The sequence below is a fragment of the Marmota marmota genome, unplaced genomic scaffold (genome assembly GCF_001458135.2).
Source record: "Marmota marmota marmota unplaced genomic scaffold, marMar, whole genome shotgun sequence".
Taxonomy (NCBI): domain Eukaryota; kingdom Metazoa; phylum Chordata; class Mammalia; order Rodentia; family Sciuridae; genus Marmota; species Marmota marmota.
This window is the reverse complement of record NW_026000283.1, coordinates 9,760,476-9,782,708: the sequence shown is the minus strand read 5'-3', so window position 1 is coordinate 9,782,708 and position 22,233 is coordinate 9,760,476. Positions and strand designations below refer to the sequence as shown.

Genomic DNA, 22,233 nt, shown 5'->3' with positions numbered 1-22,233 from the left:
CCCCAACTCCCACCCAATGCCCCACCCGCTGCACACACTGATAGCCAACTCTCAATTGAGAAGAATATGACTTAAGATTTCCATTGGGCCCATTATATCTCAGGAGCTGGAGAAGAGCAAGGGTGGAAAGACACACGAAGGGGGGGTAAGTTGCTCATCCTCGTGACCCAGAATATCTCCCCCTCCCTGTAATGATGAGCTTGCTTTTCCATAAGGGCTTTCCTTTGATTCGGGGAAGGGGCCAACCAATGAGAGAGGGGCATGTTAGATTATTTTGGGGAAGGGCTCATGCCAGGAGGGTTCACTTTTACCAGGCTCCAAGTGTCCCCAGCAAGCAGCGTCTCCTGTACCAGCAGAAGCTCCAGATCTCTGACCCACTTGCTGCCTCCGCGGCGTCTTTGCCCACAGAACAGCTATGAGAAGGCAACTCCGGTCCAGAAGGGCTCCGGCCTTTCCTTACGGTTATCGCTTCAGACTTGTGAGTCCCAGGGAGCAGAATATTTTGCTGCCACTTTTTAACAGGGTGGGTTGGGGGCTGTATAGGTCTTGGATTAAGGCTGCCTCTCCTTGGAATGTGCAGAAACAGTGAAGTTTAAGGAAAGGCAGGGTTTCTAGAAGGAGCAGTGAGTCTCAGCCCTCCAGGGCACCCTAAATTGCTGAATGGAAGAAGGAAGCCCCTCTTCCTGTAGAACAAAGATAAGGGAAGGGGAAGATGCCAGAGAATAACAGGGCTTTCTAAAGTTTTTTTCTTAGGAGCCTAGATTTTGAACAGACCTTTTGGAGTCTGAGAGTGGAGATTTCATTCTGATAGTGCAAAAAAAATTTAGCCAAGAGAGCAGAGAAGGAGAAGAGGAAATGAAAGGCACTGCCTACCCAGCTGTCTCAGTCCCTTTGGGTGGTAGCTTCTTAGAACCCAGCTGCTCTTTTTCTAAAGCAGAGATTCCAAACTATAACTAAAATCATAGAATCCTTGATAGGAGCTGAGAGGAATCCTAGATACCATTTCTCCAGAACACCATCATTATGTAAAGGAGGCTGCTGGGGCTCAGCATGGCAGAGTGACTGGCAAGTTAGTGGAGGAACCAAAGTGAGAATGAGTGTCTTCATTTCTAACCTCATACTCTTTCCACTCCCTAGCCCCTGATCCACCACTACCCATTTACCACCTTGTCTGCCACTGCACCCTGCTTCACACACACACACACACACACACACACACACCCCTTTGGTTTCACCATTTATCTCCAGGGTGCATTATTTTATCCAAAAGTTTCTTTGCATTTACTTTGGTCTAAATCATTAATTTACGCCCCATTTGGCGGGGGGGGTGGTATTGTTAAGTCTTCCTCAGAGACGATTATGATCTGAGCTGCAGGAGGAAACAAAACATAATCCATCTTTATTTGGATATGACCATTTATATAACAAGGGAATTAAGTGAAGACTGTCAACAGCCAGAAGAAGAAGACATGACTTCTTCTAACCCCACATCAACTACTGAGGGTCCCCATTTGCTTTCTAACCACAATTTATAGAATCTTTCTTTTGATATCCCCAAAGTCCCTTCCAGCTCTCAGAGCAGTCATGGTCTATAGGACATATCTAACCATTCTTTATTTGGCTTCTTTTTTTATGTAATGCTGCTAAAATTGTGGATAATTTCAATTACTTGGGTTTTAAGTACATCAGAGGATCTTACTCTTTATAACACTTGATCAGATTTAAAAATTATTTGATGTAATTGTATGCTTAATTTCTCTTTTTAAATTAATGAACCACTCAAGTGTTTACAGGGTGTTACTCAATGCAGGGCACAAATTTATCCTTTGGGTCATATCCTTGGTCATGTTTATATATTTGTTTATATGTTCATATATTTAGATTGCTCAAAATGGAGCCACCCCCTGTCCTTCAGACTTCCCTTTTAGGGAAACATGATGGCTTCAGCACACACCCACTACCAAACCCCAGCACACTCACATACTCTATCACATGGGGATAGCGCCACTTTAGGAAACTGAAAAAAAAAAAAAAAAAAAAAAACAGAACGTTGTGGGTAAACATTCTCATAACCAAATAATTCTTTACCAAATTTTGTTAAATAGTTGCATGAAAGTACATTTTTACACAGGATTTAATTAATGACGAACTTTTGGGGAAGGCTCCTCTTATACAATGTGTACAATATCAAAAAGATATTTGAGGTTCCTAAAGTAAGGCTCAGGTGGTATAAGATCTGTGGTGTAAGCTCTGAGAAGATTAATTCTTCCCAGGAGGGTAAGACTTTAATGACAAGCCATTTTAATAGGATTATCATGAGAGCTCATACCTACAAATAAGATCAGGTTGAGGCTATGGCCAGCTGTCTCCTCTATAGACTAGAGGTGGAAGGCAGATGTAAGCAACAAGAAAAACAGGTTGTTCTGAAAATATAAAGGGAATATAAATTCATCCATGATGAAACATTACATTTCAAATTCTCAAAGATTCTCAGGTGTAGTAAACTCTCTAGGGGCTATGATGACTACCCATTCTAGTGCACATGATTGCTGAGGTTAAGGTGACAAGCTTTGTGAGCGTACTTCCCCAGAGTCCTACATCAGGACTCTTAAGTCAGGCAGGTATCATTGATATTTAATCAATACTCACTGGGTACATAGCTGTGGGCTTCACACTGTGAATGGACAGCAAGAAGTTAGAAAATATAAACCCTCCCCCTAGCTGCTCAAAATGTAGTTCGGGAGGTCAAATGTGTAATAGGTTCACATACAAGTGAAAGAGATTTAAGACCATTTATTAATCCATTCAACATTGAGTGACAGATGAAGTTTATTTTCCTAAGCCTTATACTGTGAATTCATATTACAATCAGAAATCCTTGGTCATAAGTGCCTACAATCTCTTGGGAACACAGAACCCAGGACATTATCATTCTTCATAAATCTGCTAAGCAACCTCTAGGCACTTATGCTTAATGTGATGGAAAAGAAACATCATTGTCCAGAGTATTGAGACACAGGTTCTGAGACTGTCTACTCTGTTATGAATTTGCGGAATGGCAGATCCTGTCCCCTTTCTTGGCCTCAAATGGACAAGCAAATCTTGGATGTCCCTGTCAGTTTTGATATGCTGTATGATATAGAGCTATACATTTGAACAAATTACAGAGCAATTCAAGAGTGCTTATAATCAAGAGCTAGATAGTGCTGGGCAGACTGAATGGTGAGAGTAGAGCCTTGTCATTCTTTATCACTTATGCTGATTTTGAATGATCCAATTTGCTGAACTCCCTCACCAAAGGCAGCATTTTTAGCTGAGTGCCCTCTAAGTGGCCTTTGAGGAATCAGGCAGGGAGGGGGCAGCAAGGAGCCCCTGGCCTCTAGCATTTGACATATCCAACCCCAACAGGTGCACAGTCCCTGCCAGTCTTCAGACTTGGACAGCAGAGAGAAAGGGAGGGTGGCCTCATTTTCTGCTGCTGCAGTGAGCCTTGGCAAACTCCCAAAGAGCAAAGATACAAGCTTCCAGCCTGTGGCTGGAAGGCATTTGAAACACCACTTGGTGAAGTCTGGTTTTTTCTTTTTCCTTTCTTTGTATTTTTTAAAGTTTCTTAGAACCACTTAGAGAAGATTACAATTTCATATCTTAATTAATGGCTGCAATCAGTCAATCAACAAATAGATATTGAGCATTTCCTATGTGCCCAGCTTTTTGCCTAGGTTATGAGGTAGGGGTAGAACTGGGAAAGTTATCTGTTGGGGCCCTAGCTCTCAGGTTGTTTGTCTGTCTAGCTTAAGGCAGGAAGGGGTTCCAGCTAGAGCAGTAGTTAGAGAAGTAGCAAATAAATCCCCATCTCTTGTTTCTGTTGGGAAGGCAGTCCAAGGTTTGAGGAGGGGTATAGCAGTTGGCTTCTTCTCTTGATGCCTGTCCCAGGGTATTTTTAGGAACAACTTGGGATGGTGAGGTTGAGCAGCTGAAAGTGTACAGGGTGTTAGGACAAAGCAGGCAAGTACTGAGAATTTGCCATCATAGACATAAATGTCTAAGACTACTCTATTCTCCACTGTGAACTCAACTCTTCCCTGACAGGTCAAAGTTAAGCGGAAGGCCAAGGCCCCGAGACAAAGTATTGACAAGAGATGTCCTAGGGGAAGAACCAAAATGCCTAAAGCTGAGAATAAAACTTATACCTCTATGGAAAGAATACTTACTCAATATGGGTCATAGAAAGGATATTTCCTCCAAAAGAACAGAAAGAAAATCTACCTCTTGTAACAATGGATGTTTTGGGGGAAGTGGAAATTTGAAGTGTTTTCAAATATTGAGTTATTCCCACTTATTTTTGGCTGATGGGATGTGCCATTGGAAATTTTGTTCAAAAAGGAGATTTTGTTTTGTCTCTGTTCCAGGATGATCAGGATGAAGTGAATCAGAACTACTTAGCAGATGAAGAAGAAGAAGCAGAAGAAGAGGCTCGGGTGATGATGGTGCCTGATTTGGAGGAGGAGGAAGAAGAGGAAGAGAAAGAGGAGGAGGAGGAGGAGGAAAAGGAGGAGGAAGAGGGTCAGGGTCAGCCAACAGGCAATGCCTGGTGGCGGAAATTGCAGATCATGAATGAATACCTGTGGGACCCGGAGAGAAGGATGTCTCTGGCCCGAACAGGTCAGAGTTGGAGTAAGTCCCATTTGTCCCAATGCCCCAGTCTGGTGTCCTTCGCTTTTGGTGTGGTGTCCAGGACTTCTTTACCATACACTGGATGGACTTGTTTGCAAAGTTTTCTTAACATTTCACATAAAAGCACGATACCTAAGGAAATGTCTGGACTGTGGACAGATCCAGCAAAACAAATTCCAAATAGATGAACAAACTTGATTGTGTAACTGAAATCCACTGGGCTTAATATGCAATGCAAAGAGACAGTGAAAATGAGTTGAAAAAGCATAGGGTTTTTAAAAAGTCCCAGCCCTGTCATTTTCTATCCATGTGACATTGGGCTCATCATTTACCTTCTCTTAGCCTCAGTCTCCCCACCTGCCAAATGAAGCAAACAATCCCTGCCTTGTCTTTCTCACAGGATCAGCATGTTACTCCAATAAGATGTTAAAATTGTAAAGTTGAAAGTACTATGCAGAAGACCTATTTCTAGGATATGACCCAAGTCTCTGTTAACCTGATCAAGGGTTTATTTATTTATTGGTACTGGGGATTGAACTCAGGGGCACTTAACCACTGAGCCACATCCCCAGCCCTTTTTTATATTTTATTTTGAGACAGAGTCTTGCTGAGTGGCTTAGCACCTCGCTAAGTTGCTGAAGCTGGCTTTGAACTTTCGATCCTCCTGCCTCAGCCTCCAAAGCCTCTGGGATTACAGGCATGTGCCACTACGCCCAGCCTGATCAAAGGTTTATAAAGCCTTATCACTTCACCTCGTAATGTCAGAAAAGAAGAACTAAGATGCCTGTCCCTGGCCTCAGCTTGGGAGTGCTTTATTCTCCCATGGTAGACACAGGGGAATTAGATTGAACGGAATCATTACCAAAGATTAGGGCTGAACTTCCATGCTGTTTGCTCAACAGCAGGATCTTGTTCCTTAGCTTTTCTTTTTTGTCACATGATCCCACTATTTTTACTTCACAACCTCCCCAGCACTGCTTCATCGGGTCCTACTCACTTAAACTATTATTGCTGGACCTTCTTCTCAGGAGATTTTTGCCTGTAGTAAAATTCACACTTGCTACACTCTACACAACCCAGAAGCAGAGAAGTTGCTGGTTTAGAACTCAGTTAATCCACAAGAGAAAAAAAAAAATAGAGGACGCCATGAATGAAGTAAGAGTCCTCTTATTATGCCAAGGGTCTACCTTGCTGAGGTTGGTGGCCATGCCTTCCAAAGGCCCCTGTGACTGAGAATTCTCTCTTTTGTATTTAATGTGGCTAATTCAGCGTAGTGAGGGTAAAACAGCCAGCCCTGCTTCCTGGAATTAGGAATAGCAGGTGTGGGGCTCTGAACAACACCCAGCTCCCGTCACCCCTCCTCAGTTCCCAGCTCCACCCCTGCCCATCCCTCGAACTCTCAACTGGAACAAATGTACCATTATACAGACATTCCAACATTCTGGAAGCTGCAGACAAATGCTGGACACTCACTGGGGCTGCAAAGGGGCACAGCTGTTTCTCTTATGCCTAAAGACGACTGGAAAACAGGCTGTGTGAAATGCAAGTGTGATTCTGGGAGGAGGAACCATGCTTTAACCCCTAAACAGCCAGCTGCTGGAACTTCACCAGATGAGTTGATCTAAATTGTTCCTGTGGAAGATAACCCAAGACAATAAGTGGGGATGAGGGAGGAAGTTTCAAGTACCTGGAGAAGATAAGTCAGTAGAGACACTGCACAGTGGGCCCTAGCCAGACCCCAGGGTAGCAGGTCTAAGGGGAGCCCAGCAAATCCAGCTTCTTCTGTTAAGCTACTCGTAGGCAAAGGCAAACGGTAATATTAACGCTTAGACTATAAAGCACATGCCTCGCTGCCCTCTTTCCTGAGAGCTGGATGTCCACTTGAGCATTTACTAACCCTGTTCCAGCCTGGACATCAGCATGTTTAACATATTCACCCAGCCTATTAATATACTCTGGGTTTTTCCTTTGATAGCTGGGCAACCTGTATTCTTAGGACCTATATGTTATTTATTGGATTCTGACAAGAATCATATGAGGTAGTAATATTATTATCCCCATTTTACAGATGCAGAAACTGAGGCTTAGAGAGGGTAAGTAACGTATCTAAAGTCATATAGTAACCAAGTGGCAGTGCTGGGATTCAAACACCAGAATTCATTCTCTTGCCAGAATATCATACTATTTTCATGAATTGCAACAATGAACAAGTCCCTGAAGGGGACTCAGGACCAGATGGGCTCTTCTGAGATGGCTCCTGCTGTTGATTCATTCCCAAAATGGGGATGGGGGTGGAGGAATGGAGGAGGAAGCACAGGGTACATCCCATTAGGGTAGCCTGTGGGCAACAGCCAAGTATCACAGGCACACTGGCACTGTTGTTTCTTCTCCAGGGACTCCAACTGAATCAATGTGCTCATGTTCCAGTTCTGCTTTAGTTCATTTTATAAAACATAAAGGGTCATTTCCATTTCTAGTTTGATTACTCAGGGTTCTTCTCCCCACCCCACCCCTCTTTCTTTCTTTCGCAGTTAATTTTATTTAGCTTAGGGTTCCATCTAAAACTTAACATTTGAATTCAGTTTGGAGTATAGCAAAGTTATGTGGTTTGTTCTAGTTTATGGTTCATGATTCAGTTGGGCCTATCATAATGATGACTGCCATTTATAGAACACTTAGTATCTGTCAGGCTCTGTACTATACTGTTTATATGCATTATTTAATGCTAAGAACTAAGTGCTATTATTATCCTTATTTTCCAGATAAGGAAATTGAGGCCCAGAGAAGTGAGAACAGCACATCCAAGAGTACAGAGCTGGAAAGTGATATAGTCAGGTTAGGATGTAAGAAAGGCTGAATTTCAGATATTGTTAGGGATATAGATAAGGAGATAAAGTAGGTGCTAATCTTATCCTCATTTTACCTGTGGAGAACAATGGTACAGAGAGGTTCTATAATTTGCCCAAGCTCACGGACAGCAAGTGTCAGTGATTAAATACTGTTTCCTCCTCTTCCATTCCCCACCCTATGTTAGTTTCTTTTTTTTTAATTTTGAAAAGCAAAGCCACTTAAACTTTGCTAAAGATGAATAAGATTTGAAATAATTAGTATAAAACCTCACTTTGCCTTGATTAGAGGCAAGTCCAATGGAAATTAATCAAAAGTTTGAAATGCTGTGAAAGGAAATGCTGTTTTCATCACTTGCAAATACATATAATCACTGGAACCAAGCTGCTAGGACACTTCAGGGCATCTGCTTTAATGAATAGTGAAGAATGATTTGTACTTAGGACATCAGCTATTGCCCAGAGGACTCTCAAGCAATTTGCCCTCTGCAGTACTTTAAACTCCACTCCCTGTAATCTTGTTTATGGTCATCATGTGCCCAGCAAGCCCTTCCATCCGGAGACACTATGAAGGTAAACTGCAGTCGGACTCCTGGGAAAATCCTCACCAGTTCCAGATTGGTAAAATCTGAATAAGCAAGGACATACAGAATCTGGGGAATTAAAAAAAAAGCCATCTCATGTTTGGGTTGGTTCTGGATCATGAGTTCAAAGTGGGGAGGCAAGGCTTGTTGGTGAGCACTGACCACTGTCATTTTTAATTGCTCTGCAGGCCTGGTTTTAGTCATTTACTTCTTCTTCTATGCCTCCCTGGCTGCTGTGATCACCCTCTGCATGTATACACTATTTTTGACCATCACTCCTTACATGCCAACCTTCACTGAGCGGATGAAGCCTCCTGGTGAGTGTGCCCAAATGCCCTGTTGTCAGGACTCGCTGGACAGAAATCCGCTTGCACAGCATGTTCAGCCTCAATTAACTTTGGTTCTTCCCGGTAATGACTTAGAGATTCAATTATTAAGAGTAAAAGTAAAATGGTACTTGGCAAATTATGGTCCTTTTCATTTTGATTGCCTGGGGGGAAATGGTTTCATGGGAATCAACACAAAAAAATTATCCAAGAATGGGTTAATATATCCAAGACCTGTTTTCATTGCCAGGAGTTATGATCAGACCCTTCGCCCATAGCCTTAACTTCAACTTCAACGTTTCTGAACCTGACACTTGGCAGCATTATGTGATTAGCCTAAATGGCTTTCTTCAGGGTAAGTAAACTCCTCTGAATAACAGAAAACTCTCTTGAAAGATGATGAGTGGGAATTCATAATTCAAAATTCACCTAACCCAGAAATTCCAGGCTTACTAACCAACCCCAGTCTATCATGGTCTTTCCTTACTTTACATTCCCCCTCAGCACCCTTCATACTATTGAAACTGCTCTAGTTTATGATATATGTTGCCTTGAGAGCACACAGGTCAACTCCGCAGCTAGACAATAAGCTCTTTGAGGCAGAAAATATGCTTTATGTTCATGAACACTACACAGAACCTAGTTAAGTCCTAAGCATATCCAGGTGGTTAGTAGTGATCACTTATAAAAGGTGACTCAGAGTTGGGCATGGTGGCACATGCCTGTAATCCCAGCAACTCATGAGGCTGAGGCGGGATGACCACAAGTTTGAGGTCAGCCTCAGCAATTTAGTGAGACCCTGTCTCAAAAAAAAAAAAAATTAAAATGACTGGGGTGTAGCTCAGTGGTACAGTGCTTGCCTAGCATGTGTGAGGCCCTGGGTTTCGTCCCAAGCACTGAAAAAAAAAATCTGGAGGGAGATAGTGAGGAGTAAAGGAAAATGTTCTTTAGAGCTGGAGAATTCCTGCCTCCTATGCTTTCTAATGGTAAGAGAATTCGTTTATTGGAGATGGGCTGTCTAGAAGGGAGAAAACAAGTGTCTTTAGCAGCATTCCAAAAAGGAGTCAGAGGAATAATCTCTGGGTGGCATCACTCCAGTATTTTGATCTCAAATATTTGAAGATGCCTATCTCTATGTTATCAGACACAATTTCAGGGACAAAATAATGGCTTTGTGGGAGTCCCAACACATGGTAAAAGTTGAGGTTGTAGCAGCTTGGTTAAAGTTAAATCCAGAGAACCCAGGTTCTGTATTTACCCAACTGTCCGAGGAGCCCAGTGGAGTTTGTGTTGCTGCACCCAATCTTCATAGAAAAAAAGTGCGTCAAACGGGTTTGATTGATCTGGTCTGGCTAAAGTGGGGGGTGAGGGTGCCTAGAAGAATGTACACTGAATTAGGAGGATAACAATTTTATGTACCATGAAGTGTTATTTGAAATAAATGAATTTTGTCATTCAACTTTAACCCTGCATAATAGAGTCCATTGTCCTTGTTTTACAAATGAGTGCATTGAGACTCAGAAAGGGGAAGTAACTCGATCAAAATCTCCTAGAAGTAGAGCCAGTGATTGAACCAACATGTTTTGATGCCCTTGCTACTCAAAAGGGTTTTCCAGGGATCTGAAGCATGGGCATTGCTTGGGATTCTTAGAAAGGCCTGGTCCCACCACAGAGTTACTGAATCAGAATCTGCATTTTAACAGAATCTGCAGGTGATCTGTATGTTTTTCACAACTCTACGCTGTTACCATCTGACCAGGAGTTGGAAACTTACCTTTGTAGCAATAATGCTCAGGTGTTATTTTGGGTAAAACTGAGCTTCAGGTTCTTTACCTATAGAATGAAGGGGGCTGGGTTCTTTCTGAGTCCATATAGTTCCATTCTTAGCCACAAAAATGTTTTAGGCATCATAGCTAGCACAATATCTTCTTTTCTTTCAAAATGCTTGTGATTGCAAATATGTATATGTATTGCAAATATGTATATCGCCAGAATCTCTGCTGAGGAAACCCATTTACTAGCTGACGAGAAGCTAGTAAATGGAAAAATACCAATTGTGACCTGATGATGGAGGCAGGGAATGTTAGGATAAGTATTGGGGGTTTTGTTCCTAAGAGTAGATAATATGTCCTGCTAAAAAGGAACACATCTCTGAAATAGACATCCCAGAGTATCAGTTTCATTCTCATGAGGACTGGGATTTTGCAATAAGGGTCATGCCCATGTCACATTATTTTTAATGGAACTACCTCAAGAGAAACAATGAGCACATGATTGCAGTTTCTATTTAGAAAGTTATTATTTGAGCATAGCTCCTGTTCCTAAAAAAAGAGAGAGAGAGAAAAACAAAGACTTGAATTTAATGTAGCATTGTCAGAGAAAAATAAAGGCATAGCCATAATTGGAACAGATTTAAAATTCCCAGTTGTCTCTCAGTAATATCAAACCCAAGTCACAACCTGTCTAGATATGGATCCAGCATTTCATTTTGAGTTTTGCCTCTGGTGGCTCATAACTGCACAATCTCCTTTGAAAAACTGTGCTACTTTGAACATGAATACATGGGGGCTACATCTAACAGGATTAACTGGGTTCCATCAGTTAGAACCAAATTGGAAATAATGCAGTGATTTGCAAAGCCTATTTTCCTAGTATCTGGTAGTTGAAAGAGTGAACACATAGCTCTCTTCCCTTATGTGTATTTCTTGGACACCTATTACATTCCATCCAATGCAAAGGGACACTAACCTAGGTGTCTCGGGTCTCAGGAGACAAGATCTCACCCCTTCACCTTCTCAGTGGAGACCCTATGGTTGTCACTGGTTTCTATCTTCAACCTAAGCTCTTATTTTGCAGTGCTACCTTCCCACTGTTAAAAAAGAGAAGCTGATTTATTTTCTTCTCCTCCTTCTCCTCCTCCTTCTCTTCCTCTTCTTTCATGTTCCTTCTGTTCCACAACACATAATTCTCACTCTCTTATATCAGGTACCTCTCATTGACCTCGAAAGGAGACATTTCCTAAACTGAACTTAAGGAAATTTAACCTAGGAACTTAGCCTCCTTGTATGTGCCATGCCTTTTCACAACTCAGTCCGTCTTCCAAAATCTACCAACTATATACCCATTCTTCTCCCAGAAGTAGAGAAGCTACCCCTTCAAGTTTACAATATATGGAAAGAAATAGAGAAAAGTTATCATGTGGCCAACATGCGACCCTGAGATAGATATCCAGAAATTCTGAGCAAATGAGAAACAAAGGGAGCAGGCAATCAAGTGGGCTGAAGTGACCAGCCAGGAAGCCACACACCCCACCCGCCCAGGGATATTACTGATGAAGACCTTTGGGCAGCTCATGGCAGGTCAGAAGAATTACAGTAGACTTGGGTTTTCACAGGGGGATAAGCAAGGTAGAGAAAAGAAATTAGGGAGAGAGGACTAAAAGCATGGCCTTTCCTTGTAGCACTTGTCTTAACTCGACCCTTTGCCACCCACATGTGCTTTAGGTTATAATGACAGTCTTCAAGAGGAAATGAATGTAGATTGTCCTCCAGGGCAGTACTTCATTCAAGATGGCGATGAGGATGAGGACAAGAAGGCCTGCCAATTTAAGCGCTCCTTCCTAAAGAACTGCTCTGGTCTGGAGGACCCTACTTTTGGATATTCTACTGGACAGCCTTGCATCCTCCTAAAGATGAACCGGGTATATTAACCCCTCATATATCATGTTGATAAGTGAATGAGCTGTGTAGAAGGGCTCTGAACACTATTTGTTTTGGGCTCTGGTCTTTACTTAAGCACTGCAAGTCTGGCCATTCTTATCAACAGCATCAGAAATGCAACCAAACAGTCGAAGCTATCAGTTCCTTTCTCTCCCTGAACAGTTCCTATTGCCACATCTCAAACCCACCCCTAAACCTGCCCCATTGATGGCGTCTGTCAAGAATAGAGTCCTTTGGGGGGCTGGGGTTGTAGCTCAGTTGGTAGAGTGCTTGCCTTGTATGCACAAGGCCCTGGGTTCAATCCCCAGCACTACCAAAAAAACAAAATTAAAAAAGAATAGAGTCCTGAGATGTTTGGAACAGAGGATTGAAATGGGGGTGAGGCAGGGATGGTTCTTGTATCATTGAAAAAAAATGCATTTTCCCGTTCTCTTGTCATACCCTAGATGTGGCAGAACCTTACCCAGCACACTCCTTTTGGAACCAGAAAGTTCTTTACATCTTTATGGTTATCTGCAATTTTCCCTCAGGCACAAATACAACATGGAATCAGCTGGGCTGATCCACTCTGAAGATGTTTAGCCTTTTCCACTATTCATGACATATCTGAAGGGGCAAAGTAGATGTAGTTTATGCCAGAGGAAAGATGACTCAATGGGAGTTTAGAAAAGCCTCATTTTTTACTGTTAAATCTGTTTTTTAAAAACTACTATTTTCTGTTGTTGTTTGTTTTTGTTTGTTTGATTTTGCTAGATTGTAGGCTTTCGTCCTGAGCTTGGAGATCCTGTGAAAGTTTCCTGCAAGGTTCAGGTAAAGTGTCCTTTTGAGTAAGCATTGTTAGCACATCTATTTCATCCAAAAAAGTAGTTGAGCCCTTCCATGCACTTACACAGGGATAGTGCATGTTAGGGAAAGTGTTCATATTTTTCATAACTATACCTTTCTTAGTGCCTTCAGGTCTTCCTTTTTCTGGAAAGCATTCAAAGCATGTGTGTGCAGTGCATATGTGTGTGTAAGAGAGAGTCGGTGTGTCATGATTTATACCTGTGAAAGCCAAAGACTGAACCTCAGCTAAGAGCCACAGCAGGGAACAATAATGTGCCAAGTCATTAATTGGAATTCTGTTTACACTTTTGCTTTTAGCTCTAATTACTTGTTTCTTTGAACTAAACAAACAGCTTTCATTAGAGTCATTAGTCCCTGATTTTAAAACTGAATTTCACATTTTGCAGCAATGACCAGTGGCACTGGGTGTTGCAATAATAAATGACTACAAGGGAAGTATAAACAGAACTTCATTAATATGCTAATTAACTGGACCATTAACTCCTATCTCATCTGCACCAATTAGCTCCTTTGTAAGAAAAAGCCCTAGATCTTGGATTTGCTTCTTAAACTGGCAGTAGCTCCCTCCTGTAAAGTGACATCAACTGCTCTCCCAGCCTTGGATAGTTGTCTTGCAAATGTGAGTGGCCAGGTAATCCCATTCTCAGTACTAGAAGTAAAACTCAAAACTCCACTCTTCATGGTGGCAGGTGAGAAAACAGCAAAAGACAGTATTTATCCAGCCAGTATCCCACATTTGGCAAGCATGTATTGATTGCCAAATTCGGTATTTCACTGGGTTTTGGGTACTGAAATCCAGACAATGAAGTATCACAGGTACAATGAAAAGTACAGTAGGGACGTATAAGAGAGGAAGGTCAGTTCCAGGTGGGAGGTGGTATTGCTGAAGATGAGCTTCGAAAGGTCAGGCAGTATTTGCCTGGTGAACAAAGTAGGAAGGACATTCATTCTGTTCAAATGTATGCACTTGCGTGTAAATAGTTACACATGTGAGGTGTTACTACCAACTAGTGGAATTGATTCCACAGGCCATTCATGAAAAATAAATTTTACTGCTTTTAGAAGAATTTATAAGTAAATCATAAACACCAATGCAGACTTAAATTAGCATTCTTTTTTTCTGTGCTGAAGATGGAGCCCAGGGCCTTGAGCACACTAAGCAAGTGCTTTCCACTGAGATAAACTCCAGCCCTTAAACCAGCTTATTAATTGAACCAAATTCCCAAATGGAAGTTGTTCATTTGTTTTTAGCTTACATCAAACCTTGCTAAGAACTATATTTTTTAAAAAAGAAATATTAAGAGTCTCTATACATTCTATAACAATCAATACTGGTCAAACCCACATCCACTTGTGGAAATCGAGCAGGATGAAGTAATGACTAGAATAAATTATGAAGACCTCAGTTTATACCAAGGATAATTATAGTATGCTGGAAGAAGTAATCACATGACCCTAGTGAGTAATTCACTAGTAGTGATGCGCTATTTGTTCATATTATCCCCCAGACCTCTGCTATTTAGGGTAAGCCTAATGTATAGGCAGATGGGCAGCCCCCTACCTGACATGTTATGATAAGAGTAGCCCTGTTTAATTATTTCCATTACCTACTTCTCTCTCACTTCCATCCTCCTGATTCTACCTCCTGTAATTAAGCACTACAGAGAATGTGATCAGAGACATAAGGTTAGATAAGCCAAATGAAGGCTGTGTGCCTATGCATTGGGTTGCTGTGTTCTCTGATCTGACTCCAAGAACCAAGAATCATAGAACCAAGCTTGCAATGTACAAGTTGTGGAGTAAGATTTAATAAATGTGTTCCAATTTATAACTTCCTCAGCTCCAAAGTCAAGACTGGTTGCCAAGCCCAGTGTGACTCTTTAGAGAAGAGATAGAGTGGTAGACTTTCTTTCCAGAGCAGCATCAGGTACTAAGAGCCTTTGAAGCTTTTTTGTCTGAGTCCTCTAAAAGCCAGAACAGAGCCACATGGAGTGCCTTCAGCCTCCTCATCCCAGGCCTTCTGTTCAATATTCTTTGAACTTGAAAAGCCAAGGGAAGCCATTCTCTGGAAATGGTCCTCTGTGGATAGGTCAGGAGAGACCTCTGCCCCATTCTTTTGCAATCTTTCTGGGACACTTGATTATGGGTCACACAGTAATTTCACCTGGGACATAAATCCCTTTAGCCCAGACTCCAACCCACTTTATAATCTAGCATCCCATGTATACCTGCTTTTGCTTACAGAGAGGTGATGAAAATGACATCAGATCCATCAATTACTACCCAGAGTCGGCTTCTTTTGACCTTCGCTACTACCCTTACTACGGCAAACTGACTCACGTAAGTAAGCTGTATCCCTTTCCTTCTTTGCGGTCAAAAAGGGCTCAGATACAAAGGAAGAGCTGTCTGGGATTTATTAGAATTAGGGAGCAACAGGTAGTAACAGACTGGTGAATAGCTGAGGTCCATAACCAGGAACTCCCTCTACAAGTTCATATCACAAATACATAACATTCCATATCTGAAAAAAAAACTCATATATTGTGTAGTGTAACCACTTCAGATTTCAGATGGGAAAATTGGGGTTCAGAGAGAAGAAGTGACTTGCCTAAGGTTACACAGTTAATTAGTGACAGAGCCAGGAGCAGACAAATTAAGACACCATTGTGCTTAATCATGCCCAAATAACCACACTTCTTTGTTTCTCCCATTTGAAGCCTTGGGGCAGAGATGGCTTCATCTCCAGCACAGGGACTTGATAGATATTAGTTATGGTCTGATTCATGGTCTGATACCCAGAAAATCAAATCATTCGAGTCAAGAATTGGTTTTCCCCAGAGGACAATCAGACACCTGACAGTGACTTATGAGAGAAATGTGTAATTTCCCCACACTTTCCTAAGGCAGGGAAAGCATGTCAGTTGTAGCCATTTGTGACTTGGCATCATGAGATTTACTCAGTACCCATCCTGTACTGAATATCTGATCATTCCCCTTCTACTAACTCCCCCCACTTAAAATTAATTGTTCTTTCCCTTACAGGTTAACTACACCTCCCCACTGGTAGCAATGCACTTTACAGACGTGGTGAAGAACCAAGAGGTGCCTGTACAGTGCCAACTGAAGGGCAAAGGCATCATAAATGATGTCATCAATGATCGCTTTGTGGGTAGGGTAATCTTTACCTTGAACATAGAAACCTAAGAACTCCAGGGGGGCCACTCCCACCAGTTCTATTCCTGTTTTATTTCATGCTATTCCTGGTAGCACCTGAATTCTTATTCTTCAGTTAGGACACAGCCAGATGGATGCCTAAGATAGCAGGTCATCTTTCCTTACCTTTGATATATGTATGAAGTGATATTGTGGGAGCTGTTTGATTTTTTAAAGGTAGTCTCTCCTGATGACAAATAGAGCATATTAATTTGCTTTCCCTCCACCTAATACAAAACTCATTCTTGCTGTTAGAAACCTCACTGTAGTGTAAACATAGTATCTGATAAATTCCTAGTAGCCATGTTCAGGAGAATGTCTACAATGCTTAAAAATTCATCATGTTTCCCAAAATTCATTTGGTTTTAAAGGTGAGATTCCACCCCCACCAGGCTGATAATCTAATTCCCTCTCTTTTTTATATGCCTGGCAAAGTTTTACCTTGGGAATCACCACTTAGACCAACCCAGATTACACCTAGGGCCACTATATCTATAGAACTCTGTATCCAGGGGTGCTTGAGAAACTGACTCTCACAGGCAACTAAATACTGATTCAAAACTAGGTTATCTTCAACTGGGATAGAAAGCAGTAATAACTGGATATTGTTCTGGGATTGAGAAGACCTTTTGTGGGACTTTTTTTTGGGGGGAGGTGGGACCCACTGCAATTGGGGAGAACACTTAGCATATGGATGCAATTGGTGGTTGATTCCATGCTCTATGGTATAATTGTCCAAAGGCATACATTCCTGAAAATATGTTTGGCTGAGCTCCAGGCAGAGGAGAAAACATGGAATATCTCCATCAACTAATTCTTCTTGGGCTATTTACTTGACAGTAGTAAGATATTCTTTGAGACCACCAAGGATGGGTTTGTTGATTCCCAACTACAGCCCTGGAAATTGAAATCAGCTCTGGGAATTGACATACATGGCAAGACAGAAAGATCCTGTCAGGCCACCCTGAAGCCAAGGCTCATTAGCCAGTTTTAGGTTTACTTTTAAAATGACATGAGGCAGATGTTCATCCATGTTGTGGATGAGCCAATTCCCTTGTCTTATCTTTGGCCATGTAACCATTCCATTGCTGCTTAACACCTCCACCAGGGGGAGAGCTGGGACAAAGAGAGAAGGCAGGGGAAAATATCATTAGTGTCTCAGGGTCCAAAGCAAACTTAAATGCCACTTAGAAGCATCCAGCATGTGAATCTCCTCTACAATGTTTACTTTCTCCCAAAACAGGGAACTGGCAGTCTGGTAGTGAAGACAAGCAAGTAGAAAATGAATTATGAGACAGTGTAACAAGAGTTATAAAATGAGTATGTGGAAATGTTATGGGGAACATGAGGAAAAAGAACTATCTTCAGGTGAGAAGTAGAAGGAAGTTTCACATGCAAAGCCACAATCGTGAAAAAACCATCTCATGTTTTTTTGTCACTGTAAATTGGACTATAAAGAGATCAGAAGGAAATGGCAGGGAGTGACAGGAGATTGAGCTAGAGAGGTGTTCAGAGACTTTGAATATTATTCAGTAGGTGTAAAATAGTCTTTAAAGCATTTTTATCAGGAAAGCTCCATGATCACATTTGCAATTTAGGAAGAGCACTTGGGTAATCACAACATGAAGGGTAGATTGGAGCAGGACCCATTCAGGGAATGGGGAGAAGGAACAAAAAATGACCCCAAGTTTCTGAGCTTGGCTAAAACCAGTGAGACGGTGATGTTGTTGATCAAGACTGGGTATAAGAGAGAAGCAGGTTTAGAGAGGAAGTTGTTGAGATCAGTTTTGGACATTTTAGGTTTATGGTTTCTCTTGGTCAGACATTGATGTGGAGATACAAACACATGTAAAGTTGGAGAGAAGGAAAGCTGAGAACAAAAACAACATTTGGCTAAGTGAACTCACTTAAGAAATCCTAAGCTATTTAATCTTGGGAATTTGAGCCAGTTATGTAAACATACTACACCAATTTCATCCCTAACATAGTGATTTCTCTTGGCTTTGTGGCAGAAAGGACTGCTATTGCTCTTCAGAATCTCCTTCCCAGACACTTTCCAAGTTTTATTAACAGAGTAGAGGAGGACTGACCGCTATTAACAAGTGATAGAAGACATACACAACAACAGATATATGGAGGAAAAAAAAAACCCAAAACCAGGAAACTATCTCCTCTCAAACCATTTCTATAACAAATTCAATGTTCAAAGTTTACCTTTAAAAATAAGAATAAAAGGTAAAACACAACAACTTAACACCATTTAAAAAGTATCTCAATGGAACTCAAGATTCAGTAATAAAAGAAAATAGAACATTAAATCTGGAAAGAATATTAGAGAGCATTTAGAGTGAACAACTTGCATTGCATCTGACTCCAGGTCCAGTGCTCTTTCTACTCTGAGCTGCTGCTTACCAGGAAGTACCATCTTTTTTTAAAAATCAATGAATGATATCCTAAGCATTTTGAAACATATGTCAAATTTGAGTTAAAATAGTTGACATTTCATGGGAATTCAACTTCTGGTGCTATATTTTATACATAATACATTATCCTGTTAAATATGTTGACTATTAGACAAGGAATTATGAATCTTTTACCATATAGTATTTCTCATTCAATGAATTCAATCATGTCCACAATTTAAAAGTAATTGAGTACTAAGATAGTTTGTCAGCTAGGACATGAAAATTTGCTTTTTTATACAGAACTGGATTAATGAATATATTCATTAATGTTAGATTCTAACTGTTCAATAAACTTCTAGTTAATTAATTTAAATAGACTCCCATATTGCACTGTATCAGAATTTGATTTGTATACCATCTCTTGCAAGGTACTTGGTTTTACTTGATCATCAATGAGAAATACTATTTTCAAATGCCTTCATGTTTTTGTCCATGCTGAACTTTGGTTATGATTTTTCACTCTCCACCCCTCAGAAATCATTATCCTAAAGTAATCTTTCTTAGGCATCTATTTGCTGGGATCTTCATGTAGAAAACATTTATATTGTCTTGGGGAGTTGTTGACAACAATAAATTGACTTAAAAAAAGAAATGTATGATTTCCTCTTTCTACACTGGATCACTGATTTTCCCACAGGAATATTGGGCAGCTGTGTGGATGGAAAACTTGACAATTGACAACCTATTAGTTGAAGACTGTTTGGTTCCCTCATCCCAACTCTTTATTGACTCTTGGGGTTTCACCCACAGAAGGGTAAAACTGAAAGCTGTTTCATTTCTGGGCATTTTTCCTTTTGCGGTCTCTATGCTACAGTTTCTCGGAAGATTGCTTCATCAGAGCAGGCTTCCTTTCCTCATCAAGGTTGAGTCCAGACACCAATTGTTCTGTTTGTTTGTGTAGTAGATGAACACTAAGAAGAACTGTGAGATGGAGGAATGGAACCAAAGAGAAACTGCAAGTGTTTCATTAAAGCCTGGCTAAGAGACTTCAGGGCAAATCCAGCCACAAACTGTCTCCCAAAGCCAATCTCTAGTGGCAACTGCAATTAAAAACAAATATTTCTAGTCGAGGTGTTGTGGCACCTGCCTGAAATCCCAGAACTCAAGATCCTGAAGCAGAAAGATTGCAAATTCAAGGCCAGCCTTGGCAACTTAACTTAGTGAGACTCTGCCTCAAAATTTAAAAAATAATAAAAAATAAAAAGGGCTGGGGATATAGCTCAGTGCCTAAGCACCTCTGGTTCAATCCATAGTACCAAATAATAATAATAAAACAAATATTTCCCTTATTCAACTCCAAAGCTGCAGCAAGAATCCCTTCTTTCCTTGGAAGCTACCCTGGCCTAAGATCTACTAGGATGTTATGGTTTGATTTGGGAGGTTCCAGTGATCCCAATATATTTCTCCCATATAGGTTATTCATTAGAGTCATTTTCTTTACTAACTTCCCCTTAAAATATTCATACATAATAAAACAATTTAACCAAATCTTACAAAAGTGTGATTCATACTGTGCTTTATTCAAGTAGAAAATAGAGACTTGGGTTCTTGTGTGTGTGGGGGGAGGTGAGAATAGATAGGATGGATGGAAGCAAAAGGGAAGAAAAAAGGAATTGAAAAACTACTTCTCACAAAGTTCTTTTAGTTGCAGGCTAGAAGGTTGATAGGGAAATTCAAAATGTTTAAGAAGGATATATAGGGGCTGGGGTTGTGGCTCAGTGGTAGAGCACTCGCCTAGCATGTGTGAGGCACTGGGTTCAATCTCCAATACCACAAAAAAAATAAATAAAGATATTGTGGCCAACTACAACTAAAAAACAAATACTTTTTAAAAAAGAAGGATATATAATGGGCTCTCAATCTGGCAGGTTACTCTCCAGAATGTTCTTCCTTGCAGGCTTCTAGGTGTTCATAACATCAGTCAGGGTCCCAACAAGAAACAGCACACTTGATCATAATTGGAAGAGGGTTCATTTACAAGGGATTATCTATAAAAGCATAGATGTAGGGAACCACAAGTAGTACAGAAATGCAGGGCAGTAGGAGCTCTTACCATCCCTGGACCCTAAGTTACAGAAACTAGAAATAGTTACCAGAACCTAGAAGGAGTGACTCATGTACAGGTGGCTGCCTTGGGAAGAGTGGTGACCTTATTGAAATGCTAAGCTAACCCAAAGTGATCTTGTAGGAAAGGAATAAATACAGAAAAAAACAGAAGAATAAATACTGCAACTTAATTTTCCTCTTTCCTTCTGCTCTCCTGCTGGTAATTTTCCTTGGCCAAATCTAGCCAAAACCCAGAAGGCAAAGAAGCCTATTGATGTGGTTCATATAGGTCAGCCTCCTAAGTAAGAAAGCAGGATGGAAAAGGGTAGAGGGTGTCTGGAGAGTTAAATTGGAGATAACTACCACAGTCATCAAGTGGAGGCTCTGTGAGCAGACTCATGGCAGCCTGGTACCATGCTAGAACCATCTACTGAACCAGATATTACCAAATGTTTCTTATGGGACTAAACTGTCCCATGTTGAGAACCATTGCTCTAACCAATGGAGCAAGATTCATATGAACTATAATCTGTGGCTGCCACCTGGACCTTTTGATCTCTTTGTGTCCAAGGACCAGGAGGCAAGAAAAGTCACCATCTTAACTTGGTCACTTGATCTCACTGTCAGAAGGAGGTGGAGTTGCAGTTATACAATGGAAACATGGGAGGAATTCTCCGGAGGTCAGTCTCTAGCAGAAGCAGCTGCTAGGTTGGCTGGCTACTCTGTCAGAGATTTGGCCAGTAAGGCGACAACATACCCAAGTAAGTTTATTACTTACATAGACAGCATAAGTAATATAAGCATAGTGTTAGCTCCCCACATCTTTATTCCCCAGGAGGACCTTGAACCATTGGAGTCAGATGACAGATGACATGACTGGTAGGTCACTCTGTTTCTGAGAGCCAATTCTACACTGCGACTGAGTGGTGTGATAGCCTGTAGCTATAAACTAAAAAAGCCAAGATGGATAGTTCCATGCCTCACAGAAGCAAGGGAAGTAGATGAGAGCCTCATTCTGTCATCCTTCTACAACAAAGAGAGCTCCATCCAAGACTACTTTCTTGTCATGTTCTTGAAAATGGCCACTGCTTTCCTTCTGTCCTCCAATTCTCCCACAATAATCTCTCACCCTAATTGGAAACATAAAGGAAATGGGAATGTAGCTGAACCTAAAGAAGTTTACCCATTACAAACCTACCACATAAAGTATTTTATAATTTAATCATCATGGTGAATGAAATATTTTCCCCATATCTATTTCTCCTCAGCTAGTAATAGAGGAAATTTCTTTTTTTTAGAGAGAGAGAGAATTTTTAATATTTATTTTTTAGTTCTCGGTGGACACAACATCTTTGTTTGTGGTGCTGAGGATCGAACCCCGGCTGCACGCATGCCAGGTGAGCTTGCTACCGCTTGAGCCACATCCCCAGCCCTAGAGGAAATTTCTTTTGTTTAATCTTATAGCCTGCAATCTTGACAATTCTATTAATTATATAAATATTTATTACTGTCAT

General features: G+C 41.0%; 1 protein-coding gene and 1 non-coding gene across 3 annotated transcripts; both read left to right on the top strand.

Moving 5' to 3' along the window:
* The first annotated feature begins 258 nt into the window (after positions 1-258).
* Positions 259-16,669, top strand: Atp1b4 (ATPase Na+/K+ transporting family member beta 4). Of its 2 annotated transcripts, none has more exons than XM_015498511.2 (8): positions 259-478; positions 4,410-4,674; positions 8,293-8,421; positions 8,681-8,785; positions 11,934-12,130; positions 12,903-12,959; positions 15,240-15,335; positions 16,038-16,669. In XM_015498511.2, exons 1-8 carry the CDS (start codon positions 416-418, stop codon positions 16,197-16,199), a joined length of 1,074 nt encoding a protein of 357 aa, XP_015353997.1. In that variant the 5' UTR covers positions 259-415; the 3' UTR covers positions 16,200-16,669. The 2 variants fall into 2 exon arrangements, with proteins under 2 accessions (XP_015353997.1, XP_015353998.1); XM_015498512.2 differs by having other exon boundaries at positions 260-478; positions 4,410-4,662.
* Positions 12,393-12,465, top strand: Trnat-ugu. Its single transcript has one exon. It is a non-coding gene; the product is annotated as a tRNA-Thr (tRNA).
* Positions 16,670-22,233: the final 5,564 nt, after the last annotated feature.

Bases quoted from the DNA above. Each gene is read 5' to 3' on its own strand.
- Atp1b4 (XM_015498511.2), top strand. From the start codon at position 416: ATGAGAAGGCAACTCCGGTCCAGAAGGGCTCCGGCCTTTCCTTACGGT. The intron at 479-4,409 runs GTGAGTCCCAGG...TCTCTGTTCCAG, and splicing joins ACGGTTATCGCTTCAGACTT to GATGATCAGGATGAAGTGAA. The intron at 12,960-15,239 runs GTAAAGTGTCCT...TTTTGCTTACAG, and splicing joins AAGTTTCCTGCAAGGTTCAG to AGAGGTGATGAAAATGACAT.